General features: G+C 51.9%; 1 protein-coding gene across 1 annotated transcript in view; it reads right to left on the reverse strand.

Annotated features, from left to right (window-relative positions):
• Positions 1–15,414, reverse strand: part of TMEM121 (transmembrane protein 121) — a 53,029-nt gene continuing 37,615 nt past the window's right edge. The window contains exon 2 of the mRNA XM_064147200.1: positions 1–2,686. Within this exon, the coding sequence (XP_064003270.1) occupies positions 1,153–2,091 (939 nt within the window). The 5' untranslated portion in view covers positions 2,092–2,686 and the 3' untranslated portion in view covers positions 1–1,152. The remainder of the gene's footprint in view (positions 2,687–15,414) is intronic.

Genomic DNA, 15,414 nt, shown 5'->3' on the forward strand with positions numbered 1-15,414 from the left:
TTGCTCTCAAGGGGCTTTTATTATCCAGCTGGCCCTCGCCTCCCACCCCACTGCCTGCAGCCAGCCAAGCTGCCTGCCACACTGGTGGAAGGGACCCGTGGCCGTGCCCTGCTCGAGGTAATGCATCCTTCCTGGCTCTTTTTGGGAAACTGTTGGTTTGTTGTTGGGTTTTTTTGGTTGGTTTTGTTGCTGTTGTTGTTGTTGCTTATTTCATTTAAACAATACAGTAGCTGTGGCAAGCAGCCCTCTTTTACCAAGGCTCAATGCTGGAGCAAAATGCGTCATTGCCACCCTTACGGTGAAGCCTTCCTGGGGGTGCCTGTACTGGCAGGGCCTGAGCAGCTGCAGCAGCTGCTGCAGGCAGGGAGGAGAGAGACAGAGACCCTTCCAAAAATAGAAATATTGTGCTGAGTTGTTGGGAGTGAATGAAATACATAAACCACCAGCGTTTTAGCTTGTCAGATATTGCTCCCAGCAGAGTTGGTGTAGCATGCTGGTGGAGATGCAGCCCCCCTCGCCTTGGAGTGGGGCACCCATGCCAGCTCCCCCAGCCTCACTCCATGCCGCAAGGCTGGCTGCTCTTGCCCACCACCCACTGCAAGGACACAAGCCCCTGGGTTGCCCAGGAGCTCCCCCCCCCAGAGCTGTTATAAATAGAAAACTGTAAACACAACCATTGGAGATAAGAGACATCTACGATCACAGGGTTTACTGGTTCAAACGTCCTTCCCTCCCCCCCTTCCCCACACACCTATGTCCCTGTCCCCACTCCATAAAAAGATCTCCAGTAACAAAATCTTGTTCCAGGCTTGGAGTAAAGGTGAGGTGCTCAAGGAGTAAAAAGGGACATTGTAACCTTAGTGGTCTTTGACTGGGAGGGAAAAAAAGATGATAGGAGGGAGAGGGTTAGCTGGTTCAGGTCCTTTGCAAGTTCATTTGGTTTGTCTGGAGGACTCCTAGGGTTATACCTGAGATGAAGACGTCTAGGGGACACTCCATAGCTCAATTAAAATGTGGTTGGTGTTTTGTGCCTAGAAGAGCCCTCGCTGCCAGGATTTGTCCGTCGCACTTGCCCCACGCAGCAAGAGAGCAGCATCCCTCCTCCACTGGGCACGGGGCTGTCTGAACCAATGCTCAGCTGGGGGTGATCCCTCATGTGTCAAGGATCTCGCTGGTAGGCGATGGCTCGTGGGGGATGCCCTGCGTGCTGTGGATGGTCTGGTTGTGGGAGAGGGAGTTCTGCTGGAGCTCCAAGGCGATAGCATTCTGGGGAAACTCCTTCACCTGCCGCTTGTACTCGAGGAAAGTGCACGCCTTGGTGGCAATGGCAATGATGTTCTTGCCAATAAAGATGGTGGAGACCCTGCTGTCCTGGAACAAGATCATGTTGATGGCCCGGATGAAGATGGTGACGATGTTGATGGTGACCAGGCTTAGGACTGGGTAAAGCATCATTTTTTGTGGGGCAATGTGCTCCCCTTGCATGCTGATCTCACTGAGGGACACACAAGGCAGGATCAGGAGGAGTATGTAGCAATAGAAGAACATGAGCCCCTCTGCCCAGATAGGTAGGCCAGTCCTGTGTGGCTCCCACAGGTTGGCCTGGATGTCCAAGATATCCAGCAGGTCGAGAGCCACCCAGAAGAGGCGTCCCCGCAAGTCCTCTTTCTTCCGAAAGGTCCGTATGTACTCCATGCTGTCCAAGGCCACCAGCACCAGGTAGAGCCCTGGCACAGAGATGGAGAGGAGCAGGGTCAGGGCTTTCCTGGCCACTGTCTCCAAGTTCTTCTTGTCGGCTTTGTAATTCTGAAAGATGAAGTAGAGCTTGATTTCCAGCACAAAGATGTAGAGGAACCACAGGATCATGGCGTAGCCCCGCTTAGCCGTCTTCACCTCTGCCCCCACCCACACCGCCACGTAGCGCAGCACGATCAGGAAACAGATGTCCCCCACCAGCACGATGATGCAGACGCCAATCTTGCGTGGCCCCTGGTTCTGCTCCACCAGGTAGGCGTCCATGAAGGCCATGCTGGTCATGATGACTATGGTGGTCAGACAGACGTGGCGCTTGTCGGGTGGTGGCAGCACCATGATGAGATGAGCAGCTCTCCCTCTGTGCTGGCACTAGGGGAGTAGTCCTGCTCGGTCCCCCAGCCCAAGGAAGAGGTCCCCAGTGGAGCAGTGGCTCAGCCAGCAGACCCACTCTGACGAGGCTCTGGGCCAACCCCACAGACCCCACCCCAGCTCTTCGGTCTCGGTTGGCTGTGCCCTGCAAGCACCACGGCTCTGGCTCCAGCCCCAGCCTGGCCAAGGAGCTCAGCCCCAGGCACCCTCTACCACCAGCAGCCAGGGCTCACAGGCATGCAGGGCCTCCTGGAGGCATGTCCCTCTTCTGTGGTGGGTCCCCCATCATTGTCAGGCTCTCCAGCAACCCAGTGGCACTAATACACCTCCAGGTGCCAAGCCTCAAATCCTGGTGCAGATCCTGGGAAATGTGACCAAGCAGCAGGCAGACCTGGCTGGCGGGACAGGAAGAGGAGTTCTACTCTTCCTAGTGAGACCTCACACTCCTCCAGGGCCTGTGGGTGGTCCCTCTGTGTCTTCGCAGGGAAACACCTTCACATCTCTCCCCACAGGTCTGTGCCATGCTCCTGCTGTTCACAGCTGTACACACATCCCTCCATCCCTAGAAAAGATGGCAGAGAACAAGTATTAGGGTTCCTCCAAGTGCTGGCCATGGGACAGCAAGGATGATAGTGTCCCTTGGTTCCCACCACACTGCAGCATGACCTGGACTTCTACCAAGTACTGTCCCACCACCACCACTGAGGCACCCAGCACTGAGCCCTGTGGCACAGCCTGGGATGTCTTGTATGGAGCCATGGCATAATGCCCTTACACAAACACTCTTCTTCCAGGGCACCTCAGCAAGTTCAGGCCTTGGGTGCTCCTGTGGAGAAAGCAGGAGCACAGCCAAGGTGGAGCCAGGCAGATTCATGAATAACCCATTGGGGCTGGCATGCAGGGCTGGGGCTGTCCCTGGCATGCCAGGAGAGGGGATAGGAAAGTCCTTGGGGTACCGTGAGTTTCCAGCAGCTTTATGTGCTGGCTGAGCTGCTCATGACCGCAGCTCCTTCTTGCCATTGTGCCCTTTGTCTAATTCATTTGTTAATCTTTCCTGCACAGGAACCACACACCTGGGAAGTGAAGAGGTCCCAGTACACTCAAGAGCCCTACCAAGCTCCTCACACAGAGTGGTGTAGATAGATAATGATGGCAGTGAGATAACTCCATCACACACCACGGGACAACTAACCCTACAGGCGCAGCAGCAACCTGAGGGGAAAGTGTTTTACCTCAAGGATCCCCATTACACATCACTCTGCCTCATGCTGTGGAGCCTGGACACCACAGTTGCATCTGTCCAGGGATCCTTATCCTTCATAAAATGTGCATTACCAGTCCCTTGGCACAGTTGTCTGAAATGATGGCAATGCAGAGAACAACTGTGGAGTGAAGTGGCCAGGCTGCTGGATCTAGAAGCACTCCTTACCCAGGCCACTGGGGTTAGGCTGAGACTAGATCTGGATTTGGAAGGCTGCATGCAGTTGAGTTGCCCATCCCTTGGAGCTAGGAGCCAGTCGTGCTTGCAGGAGGAGCACCAGGACCTGGGGAGAGCCTTGAGATCTGTTGGAATCACTTGGTGCCAGAGGCTGTCCAGGTCATAGTGGCACTGCTTCTGCTCCTGGCCTAATGAGAAGGCACAGAAACCTGGGCTCTCAGCTTCCAGGGAGAGAGGCAGAGGTGGAGGTTCAAGTGAAAACGCCAAGCCTAAAGAATTGTAAGCCATTAAAATGGCCTCAAGTTGTGCCAGGGGAGGTTTAGGCTAGATATTAGGACAACAAATCTTCACAGAATGGATTATCAAGCATTGGAAGAGGCTTCCCAGGGAGGTGGTGGAGTCACCATCCCTGGAGGTATTTAAAGATGCAGTGCTTAGGGACATGGTTTAGTGGTAGTGGCTTAGCTGCAGCTGTGGCATTGCAAGCCTTAGGTGAGCAGTTTGACTTGATGAGCTCAAAGGTCTCTTCCAATCTCAACAGTTCTATGGTTCTATGGAACACCTTCTCCACTGTACACAGGGAGATGCTTGCTGCTGCTCGTGCATCTGAGGCCTCACTGAAGTAAAAGCTGGGTCCTCTTCTGTGTTAGGGAGAGAAGAAGAACAAAGGAAGAGAAAATGGGAAAAGCCAGGTGAGTCAGAGCCAGCCCCAGTGTGTGCCTCAGTAGGTGGCCATCAGGGATGCATGTACCTGTGTCCTGGTTGCCCAGGCAAGGGTGCAGTGCTCAGCAGATGTTAGCTGTTGCCCCAGCTGGGACCTTCCCATTGCTCTCCTGAGTCCTCTGTTAGACACAGACACGGACACAGCAGGAGAAACTAATGTGTTAAATAGTTCCTCAAGCAGGAACTGCTCCAAAAGACACCCAAAGAGATGAGGGGGGTTTGTGAGCATCCCAAAATGGTGCTTCCCAGGCAAGGTGCACACACACCACAGCTCTCACCTAGGTGGCTCTTGGTGACATCTTGCAGCTGCTGTTTAGGGTGTCAATTCATTTGTTCTTGAAGTTTCAGATCAAAATATACAGTCATTGCTGCAACAGCCTTTAAACTCTTGCCAAGTTTTACAGGGGATTTATAGCCAAGGATGGATAATTCCAGATAAATTAGGTCTTCCAGGAGTGAATGGTAGGGGGGGGTTTCTCCCTTAAGTATTTATGCCTTCAAATGACAGCAGTGATTTAAAGGGCAGTGAGTGTATCACAGCACATTGTTAGGAAGCTGCTTGCTAGTAAATCATGCCCCTCTGCCCCTGGCATGACACATGGTCTGGGAAGCCAGGCACACACTCCCAGCCCAACCTATCCTCACATCTACATGGAAGAACACAGAGAAACCTGTCTCTAGCCCTGGGTGAAAACACAGGGCACAGCACGGTGTCAGTTCATGGTGCCTTCTGCCACTGGTGCTGAGCAGATTGCTTTCAGCAAAAAAATGTGCTCCAACTGTGGATTCTTCCTTCCCATCCACTCCTGAAGGATTGGCAGCAGCTTGGGATGGGTTCATTGAACATCTCGATTTGTTAGGGTGACCTTTCAGAGCGGAGGGAGCGGACTGCAAGGCTGAGCTGAACCACAGGACTCAAGCATTGCTTTCTTTGAGGTTAAGCCTGCACTAGGGTTCAGTGGTCAGCAGCAAGGCTGCAGCTGGAACACAGAAGGTTTCACCTCAACATGAGGGGGAACTTCTTTACAGAGAGGGTGACAGAGCACTGGAACAGGCTGCCCAGAGAGGTTGTGGAGTCTCCTTCTCTGGAGACTTTCAAAACCTGCCTGAATGCATTCCTGTGCAGACTCCCCTGGGTGATCCTGCCTTGGCAGGGGGGGTTGGCCTCGATCTCTGGAGGCCCCTTCCAATATCAAAGGATCTGTGATTCTGTGATTACCCAAGGCCAGTGCCTCTCTCAATAGTTCCCAAGTGTTTGCTGTGGTGCAGGCTCTTCTTATCATATTCTTGCTGTGCAACAGCTGGTACTGTCCCCATCTTTGGCTGTCCCAGGGCCATATGGAAATACACAGGTGTCTTCCTATCCATGTAGCAGAGTGTGGTGGCTTAGAACTAACACTCTAGCCTAGTTCTTAATCACAAACAAGAATGTGAAACTTTCTGCAGATCTAGCCAGGTGGGGGGTGGCCTCTTCTCCCAGGCAACCAGCAATAGAACAAGGGGACACAGTCTCAAGTTGTGCCAGGGTAGGTATAGGCTGGATGTTAGGAAGAAGTTCTTCACAGAGAGAGTGATTTCCCCATTGGAATGGGCTGCCCAGGGAGGTGGTGGAGGCACTGTCACTGGAGGTGTTTAAGAAAAGTCTGGATGAGGCACTTAGTGCCATGGTCTAGTTGATTGGATAGGGCTGGGTGCTAGGTTGGACTGGATGATCTTGGAGGTCTCTTCCAACCTGGTTGATTCTATGATTCTATGATCTTTGATTCTATGATCTTTGAGTAAAAGGTAAATGAAGAAAGAGACTAGATACAGAAGAACAATAATAGATAGGTCTACATCATTCCATTGGGTTGTTGATTAGAACAGTTTGCTGCACAAACTGTTCTTCCCCAGGGATCAGTGCTGGGCCCAGTCCTGTTCAATTTCTTTGTTGATGATCTGGACGAGGGGATTGAGTCCAGCATCAGTAAGTTTGCAGATGACACCAAGCTAGGAGCAGCTGTTGATCTGTTGCAAAGTAGAAGAGCCCTGCAGAGGGACCAGGACAGGCTGGATGGGTGGGCAGAGGCCAATGGGATGAGATTTAACAAGGCCAAGTGCAGGGTTCTGCACTTTGGCCACAACAACCCCAAGCAGCACTACAGGCTGGGGACTGAGTGGCTGGAGAGCAGCCAGGCAGACAGGGACCTGGGGGTACTGGTAGATAGTGGCTGAAGATGAGCCAGCAGTGTGCCCAGGTGGCCAAGAGAGCCAATGGCATCCTGGCCTGCATCCGGAACAGTGTGGCCAGCAGGACAAGGGAGGTTCTTCTGCCCCTGTACTCAGCACTGGTCAGGCCACACCTTGAGTGCTGTGTCCAGTTCTGGGCCCCTCAATTCAAGAGAGATGTTGAGGTGCTGGAACATGTTCAGAGAAGGGCAACAAAGCTGGTGAGGGGCCTGGAACACAAACCCTATGAGGAGAGGCTGAGGGAGCTGGGGGTGTTTAGCCTGGAGAAGATGAGGCTCAGGGCAGACCTCATTGCTGTCTACAACTACCTGAAGCGAGGCTGTAGCCAGGTGGGGGTTGGTCTCTTCTCCCAGGCAACCAGCGACAGAACAAGGGGACACAGTCTCAAGTTGTGCCAGGGGAAGTATAGGCTGGATGTTAGGAGGAAGTTGTTGGCATAGAGAGCGATTGGCATTGGAATGGGCTGCCCAGGGAGGTGGTGGAGTCTCTGTGCCTGGAGGTGTTTAAGAAAAGTCTGGATGAGGCACTTAGTGCCATGGTCTAGTTGACTGGCTAGGGCTGGGTGCTAGGTTGGCCTGGATGATCTTGGAGGTCTCTTCCAACCTGACTGATTCTATGATTCTGTGATTCCCTCCTTTTCTCTTCTTCTCTCTGGCTGCTGCTGGCTGATGCTTTTGCATGACTTCGGTGACCTTGGCTTGGAATCCTGTTATGGCTAAGTAGCAGTGAGGCTTTGTCTGTTTTCTCTCTTTCCCTTGTATAAAGGGTGTGTCCAGGGGGAAGAGCTATTCACTTTTCCCTCCTCCAGGGGAGTATGAATCAGTTAGAGAGTTACAGAATCACTATGGGTGGTAAAGACCTTTGAGATCATCAAGGCCAACCATTATCTAACTCTGGCAGGGGCATTACTACACCATAAACTTGTGCACCCTATCCAGACAGCTTTTAAATACACCAAAGGCAGAAATTCAACCACTCCCCTGGGCAGCCTCTTCCAGCCTTTGGTAACCCTTTCAGTATATGCTTTTCCTAGTATCTAACCTAAACCTCACCTGGTATAACTCAATACCATTTCCTTTTGCCTTATTAGTTGTGACATGTGACATGTGACAAGAGACAACTACCCACCTTTCTGCAACCTACTCTCAGGTAGTTGTAGAGAGCAATAAGAACTCCCCTCAGTCTCCTTTATTCAGACTAAATGATGTCAGCTGCCTCAGCCATTCCTCATAAGACTATTTCCAAGACCCTTTACCAGCTTTGTTGCCGTTCTCTGGGCACAGTTCAGGGGGGTCCTACTGTTGTTTCTGTGCTGTAAATATATGAAAATAGATTTTGCACATATACATTAGAATAGAATAGAATAGAATAGAATAGAATAGAATAGAATAGAATAGAATAGAATAGAATAGAATAGAACAAAATCAACCAGGTTGGAAGAGACCTCCAAGATCTCCAGTCCAACCTAGCACCCAGCCCTAGCCAGTCAACTAGACCATGGCACTAAGTGCCTCATCCAGACTTTTCTTCAACACCTCCAGGGATGGTGACTCCACCACCTCCCTGGGCAGCCCATTCCAATGCCAATCACTCTCTCTGGCAAGAACTTCCTCCTAACATCCAGCCTAGGTCTCCCCCAGCACAACCTGAGACTGTGTCCTCTTGTTCTGTTGCTGGTTGCCTGGGAGAAGAGACCACCCCCCACCTGGCTACAGCTTCCCTTCAGGTAGTTGTAGACAGCAATGAGGTCTGCCCTGAGCCTCCTCTTCCCCAGGCTAAACAACCCCAGCTCCCTCAGCCTCTGGATTTTAGCTTACTTTCATAAACATAACTCTCACTTTGCTCCCAGGTTCTCAGTTGATTTGGTAATTTCCTCTAGGGGTAAATTCCAGTTTGTTGGGGTCCAAATCCAACCCACTACACAGAGCTTGCTTCTTTGAGTGATATGTGACAATCCTACCAGTAAAAGTCTTCTTGAAGGACTATCAACAAGAGAAGGTAATGGCCAGTAGGACAAGGGAGGTTATTCTTCTGCTGTTCTCACCACTGGTCAGGCCACACCTTGAGTACTGTGTCCAGTTCTGGGCTCCTCAATTCAAGAGAGATGTTGAGATACTGGAATGTGTCCAGAGAAGGGCAGCAAAGCTGGTGAGAGGCCTGGAGCACAGCCCTGTGAGGAGGGCAAGAAAATGCTCTCACTAACACCCACAGAGCTTGCAGTCAGCTGGTGAGACACAGCCCAAGGGCAATGTCCAGATACACCAGTGAAGACTGGTGGCACAGCATGGGGACAATGGACAGCAGCATCCTCCATCTCCAGGGCTTGCTTGCCAACACTCCATTTCCCAGCTCAGCCTATGCCTTCCTAGCATCCCTGCAGGGCAGGAGAGGCTGTGCTGATGGTGGGGGCAATTGTGGTTTTGTGGAGAGTCCAAACCCAACTGAAGTGCAGTGCTTGTGCTCTCATCTCTGCCCTGTGTCCCCTGTCACCAAAAGGAAACAAACAGCAGAGGTGTGGCCAGCCCTAGCTCTTATTACTCTGCTGCCTGTGCCCCAGCTGAGAAGTTTTTCTTGGTCTTGTACCTGTTTCTCCAGTCCCTCTTGGCCACTATAAAGCACTCATGGTTATTTGAGGACATGTGGTCACAGCCTTGCTGAGGGAGTTTGGAAGAAAATTAAACTGTGCTTTCCACCTCTCATTGCAGTGTGATTAATTACTGCCAGCTCTGCTGCTATCAGCATCTGCAACCCGCAGCCACCCACCACCAGGGCCCTCCTGCACTCTCTTCTGCCTCCTCTCGCTGCCTGTGCCTGGCATCACCTGGCACGGCACCAGGCACTGCAGCTGAGAGCCGCGTGGGTGCAGGGTGCTGCCAACACTTCCATGCACCAGCACAAACCCTATCTCCCAGGGTAAGTGGCTGCAGACAAGCCTGGAAGGCTTGAGAAGCCACTGTCAAGCTACAGACTCATTAATGCCAGCAGGTGTGCCCCAAACCCCGGGTTTACCTGGCAGATTAGTTTATTCAAGTGATTTGAATTCTGTCTATCAATAAAGAGGGAATGAGTGAGGCAAAAGTGTACACAACGCCCTTCCCAGGTAGTTAGGATGCTGCATTGCTTAAAGCTTCATTTGCACTTTAATTGCTTTGCTTTATCCCAGCTTTCCTGAGCATGAGTCTGAGGCTTCCCTCCCTTCACTTAGCCCTCCAGCCCTCTGATGAGCTGCTACTCCACAAAAACCTTCCCCTGGCTGGCCCTGCCCTGTGTCATTGCACGGTCACCTTTTGCCAGTGCAAAGCTATCTGTGGCAGAGCTGCCCGGGAGATGGCATCGTGCCTTGGCAGCTGGCTGTCCTTCAGGGAGTGACCGGGTAAGAGCCAAGCGACCTGCTCTCGGCAGAGGTTGGGGCTGCAAAGTGGCTCTTAACTGCTTATGCTTTTTGTGACCCAGTGAAGCATCTGCGAGCCCTGTGCACCACCGAGGGTGGGGTTTACAGAGAGCAAATTCTCTTCTAAATGAGAAGCTATGCATCGTGCCCTCCCTGTGCTGCTGAGTTTTCCTGCCTCACCTGGCTGAAATTTGGTGCTGGTGGGCACTGCTCAGCCTCAGGGAATTCACCTGCCTGCTTGGGCAGTGGCCGGGGGCACTAACAGAGAGGGGATGCTCAGACCTGGGGCAATGGGAAGGTGGCTCCTGGGCAGCAGCTGTGCCTAGCCTCCTCCACAGCACTACCAGCATCTCAAGTGCATCCTGTGAAGGAAATGAGATTGAGGAAGATTGTTCCGGACCCTGCCCACTAATTGTCTCTGAAGGAGGAAGCAGCCCACTTGCTAATGATTACAGATAATTTGCCGTGTAGGCACGTTGAGAAATGGGGAAAGAGCTGCAAACTGGTCCCAGAACCTGTCCAAAACAAGCAATGCAGCAGGGCTGTCAGATAAAACCAGTTTCTGCTCCTATCAGTGACTGCATCCACTGTGCTCTCCTGCTGCTCCCTTGGGACAGGGTGAAATCAACCTCTCCCAAATTCTTTCCCCAAAAGAATCTCAAGTGGAAAGTATCAGACCTTTTGCCTGAGTAGGACAAAAATACAGCCACGCTCTCCATTGCACCACTTTTGTGACAGGGCAAGGTATATGAGAAGGGCTGTGACTAGTAGGTTGAGAGAGGTTCTCCTCCCTCTCTACTCTGCACTGGTGAGGCTGCATCTGGAGCACTCTGTCCAGTTCTGGGTCCTTCAGTCCAAGAAAGACATAGAACTGCTTGAGAGACTCCAGCATAGAGCCACAAAGATGATTGAGGGAATGAAGCATCTCTCTTATGAGGAGAGAGTGAGGGAGCTGAGGCTCTTTAGCTTGGAGAGGAGGAGACTGAGAGGTGATCTCAGTCATGTTTATAAATGTGTAAAGCGTAAGTGCCAGGAGGATGGAGCCAGGCTCTGCTTGGTGATACCCAGCGGCAGGACAAGGGGCAATGGGTGGAAGCTGAGGCATAGGAAGTTTCATGTAAACATGAGGAGGATTTTTCACAGTGAGGATGACAGAGCACTGGAACAGGCTGCCCAGGGAGGTTGTGGAGTCTCCCTCTCTGGAGATATTCAAAATCCACCTGGACGTGCTCCTGTGTGCCCTGCTCCTGCTGACCCGCCTGAACATGAGCCAGCAGTGTGCCCAGGTGGCCAAGAGAGCCAGTGGCATCCTGGCCTGCATCAGGAATGGTGTGGTCAGCAGGAGCAAGGAGGTCATTCTGCCCCTGTCCTCTGCACTGGTTAGACCACACCTTGAGTGCTGTGTTCAGTTCTGGGCTCCCCAGTTTAAAAGGGACGTTGAGGTGCTTGAGCGTGTCCAGAGAAGGGCGACGAGGCTGGTGAGAGGCCTTGAGCACAGCCCTATGAGGAGAGGCTGAGGGAGCTGGGATTGGTTAGCCTGGAGAAGAGGAGGCTCAGGGGAGACCTTATTGCTGTCTACAGCTACCTGAGGGGTGGTTGTGGCCAGGTGGAGGTTGCTCTCTTCTCTCAGGTGGCCAGCACCAGAACAAGAGGACACAGCCTCAGGCTGCGCCAGGGGAAATTTAGGCTGGAGGTGAGGAGAAAGTTCTTCACTGAGAGAGTCATTGGACACTGGAATGGGCTGCCCGGGGAGGTGGTGGAGTCGCCGTCCCTGGGGCACTTTACGGCAAGATTGGACGTGGCACTTGGTGCCATGGTCTAGCCTTGAGCTCTGTGGTAAAGGGTTGGACTCGATGATCTGTGAGGTCTCTTCCAACCCTGATGATACTGTGATACTGTGATGCTATGATACTATGATACTATGATACTATGATCTTGCTCTGGCAGGGGGGTTGGACTGAATGATGTTTGGAGATCCCTTCCAGCCCCTGATGTTCTGTGGTTTTTGTGATGGAGTGAGGAACTGCTGCTTGCCCAAAGCAGCACTGGATGGCCTTTTGTGCCTGCAGTCCTGTTCCCCACAGCCATCCCAGCCAGAGCTTTCCCACCAACGCAGGCAGCTGAAGCTGCTGGGAACATCTCCACATTCACAAACATGCCAAGCTGGATGATACTTGACAGATGTGTCAGAAAAACCCCAGCTCAACACTTTTCAGATATTTTGGGTATTTAAACACAGAATTTAGAGAAGGTAAATGATTCATTATGACTTGTACATAAAACGTGGAATTATAACACTGTGTTTTGACACCACCAAAACAAGTTACCACTTTCCCAGCAAAATGTGCTGTTTCCACAGAGGAATTCCTTGGTGTTTCTCAGTTGAGTGGATTTTCAAGATTCCATTCTGATCTGGACCAAACCCCATACTTAAAAGTGTTGAAATCCTCCCCCATGTGGGCAAGCAACACAGGGGGCATTTGGCAAACATCTGGCTGCACATGCTCTTGCCATGGTGGTGGCAGATGCACATGGTGCTCAGTGCCTGTGGCATGGAGGTCCTGGTCTCAGAAGTGTCCCTATCCTCTTGTCCCTACTGCAAGTGCTCTGCACTTTCTGCTCACCCTTCAGCAGAGCTTTCCCCACCTGTCCCAGGACTTTTCCTCTTTCTGTTACCTTGGGGGTCCGCCCGGGCTTTCCTCACTGGCACTGCTTCTCCTCTGCCAAAGCCCATCAGCATCTTCCCCGTGCCCAAGCTCCCCTCCCATCCCAGTGCTCCTGCAAATGCTGTGCCCAGTATTAGCTTTCTGCCAATGATAGGACTTCCCCCTGCCAGAGCTATACTCTTGTTTTCCAGGCTGTTTCTGCACTTCTCCAAGATGCTGTTGGATGTTGTTTTCCTCCAGCGTGCTCCCAGCCCACCTTGCAGCATGCCATCAGTAGATACAACCAACACCCTTGCTGGTCCCCTACCCAGGACATCCATCACAGTGCCAACTCCCCAAGCAGGACCTGTCCCCTGCCTAAGAAACTGTTTTGCTTTGGGCTCAAGGAGCTGTACTATCCTTTTGGTGGGGTCAAAGCATGCCACGCAGGTGACAAGGCACCGAGTGCATGGGAGCCTTTCTCCCTCTAGCACTGCAGGGGGATACCTGTAACTTGCATTTGGACAAGTCACCTAACTAAAGTACAGCACCACCTAACTAAAGTACAGCACCACCTAACTAAAACACAGCAACACACCGCCAGCTTTGACCTCTGCTTATACCTTCCTGCACACACAACTCTACAACTACCTGAAGGGAGGCTGTAGCCAGGTGAGGGTTGGTCTCTTCTGCCAGGCAACCAGCAACAGAACAAGGGGACACAGCCTCAAGTTGTACCAGAGGAGGTATGGGCTGGATGTTAGGAGGAAGATCTTGCCAGAGAGAGTGATTTGCCATTGGAATGGGCTGCCCAGGGCGGTCCTGGAGTTGCCATCCCTGGAAGTGCTCAAGAAAAGATTGTATGAGGCACTTAGTGCCATGGTCTAGTTGATTGGCCAGGGCTGGGTGCAAGGTTGGACTGGATGATCTTGGAGATCTCTTCCACCCTGGTTGATTCTATGACAGACCTAACCCAACTGGTTAGCAATTTGTATCTGGAAGCAAAACCCAGAGCTTTGATCCTCTCTATGCTACAAATAGGCACAAATGCAAGCACCACGACCAACTCAGGCCAGGAGCACAAATCTTGGATCTGATTTTGGTAGCCTGAAGCTGTATTTTTTGTGTGAGTCACTGCTAGGTCCTCAAATAACCTCACATTGTTAGTATTAGTGGAAAGAAAAATCTGGAGCCAGCACACAGTCCTCACACAGACACTTTCCTCCACTGTCTGCTGGAAACCCCCACAGGTAGGTGATAGAAAAAACTCCCTGCTCCTGCTCATCCTCATTCTCCTGGGTCCTGGCAGGGAGGCACACAATTTCCTCAGTGGTGCTCCTAGCACTCTCACCCCATGCTCTGGGGTGCTCCCAATCCAGCAGCTGCCCCTCACCTCATCAAAGCAGGACTGAGAGGCAGTCAGCTAATTAAAAGGAAATAGAAGCTGGGGTGTGAAGCTATAAATAGGAGAGTGCTGAGAGCTGCCTAGTGCTAAAAGTGTGCTTGCAAAGCAAAGAGCTGCTGGGAGCTTTGGGCTTTGGGGCAGAACTCTAGAAGACACCCAGGGAAGGTTATCTGGGCTCTGCAGGCTTCTCCTACCTATTTGAAACAGTATTTAGGTTGAGATGACTCTACAGTAGATGGCTGAAGAGATGAGCTTTGCAGGCTGCTTTCTACAGACCTGGGTAGCAAGGCACCTGCTGATTTCTTTGACCTCAGCAAAGATGGCAAACTAAAGGCAGTAGGTGAGGAACCTTCCCCCTTATCTCCTCCTTCACCCACGGTGTGCAAGGGAAGGTTGTGAGTAGTGGATGGCTGATGTATATAAACCAGGGCAGGATTAAAAGTTAAGACCTGGGAGGATAGAGGGGTCTGGCTCTGATACTGGATGCTTAATGTATTGAGCACTTTCAGCACTTAGTGGCATTTGGAAGGTGCTGTGCCAGCTTCCAGATGAAGCTCTGTGATAGAGTAGAAGGACAGCAAGAACAACAGTCTTGTGCCCTGTTGCCACAAGAAAGCTCCCCACTTTGTCTCACCAAGTGAACAGAAGGCCTGGGTGCTCCAGGAGAAATGCAGGATTGAACTGTGGAGGCAGATCTGGAGGCCAGCAGCTCACTTACCAGCCCTGAGAGACATCTCCTGTGCAAAGCAAGGGGCATCTCCTTCCCTGGGAGCTGGCTTGGGCTTGTCCCTGGCAGCAGAAATGATTGTACCCCTGTTACTTCCTCTCTGCTCTGGGTTAGTGGAGGTGGGATGAGCTGGGCAATCTGCTGCTGCTGCTGCTGCCATCAGCCTGGCCTTTGATTAAGAGTGATTATTCTCTTAATTATCACAAGGCAGCTGCTGGCCTCTCTAGTGGAATGGAGGAGCACTGCCCAGTGACGGTGATAAAAGGGGAGCGTGTCTGCTGGCTCCCAGTGAGTCTGGCAAAGCTGCTGTCTCCCCTGCCATGCACCCGGGCTGCATGCAATGCCATCTCCAAACCTCGACAGGGAACTCTCCCCTTCCTTCAATGCCAAGATTCAGTTGCTGTGTCAACCGCTGGCAAACAAGAGGGATCCAGCTAGTCCCTGGGGTAATTTTACTGCTGTCTGATCTCAAGCTGATGTTGCTGACAATGACTGGCTGGCTCCCACAGGGTTTATTTCACCCATCTACTCCTGACTTTCCAAAATCAGAACTTCCCTAGTGGCACCTGGCATGCTGCTGCTGCTCACCCAGGTCCAAGGTAGCCATCTGTCCTGCACGGAGTGATGGACTCCACCCCAGGAAAAGACATGGAGCTGTTCAGTCTGGCTCATTTGTAGCTGAGCCAGTTCCCCACAATAGGAAGATGCCTTCTCACAAGCAGGTACCTCAGC

Source organism: Pogoniulus pusillus, chromosome 8 (assembly GCF_015220805.1).
Source record: "Pogoniulus pusillus isolate bPogPus1 chromosome 8, bPogPus1.pri, whole genome shotgun sequence".
NCBI lineage: Eukaryota > Metazoa > Chordata > Aves > Piciformes > Lybiidae > Pogoniulus > Pogoniulus pusillus.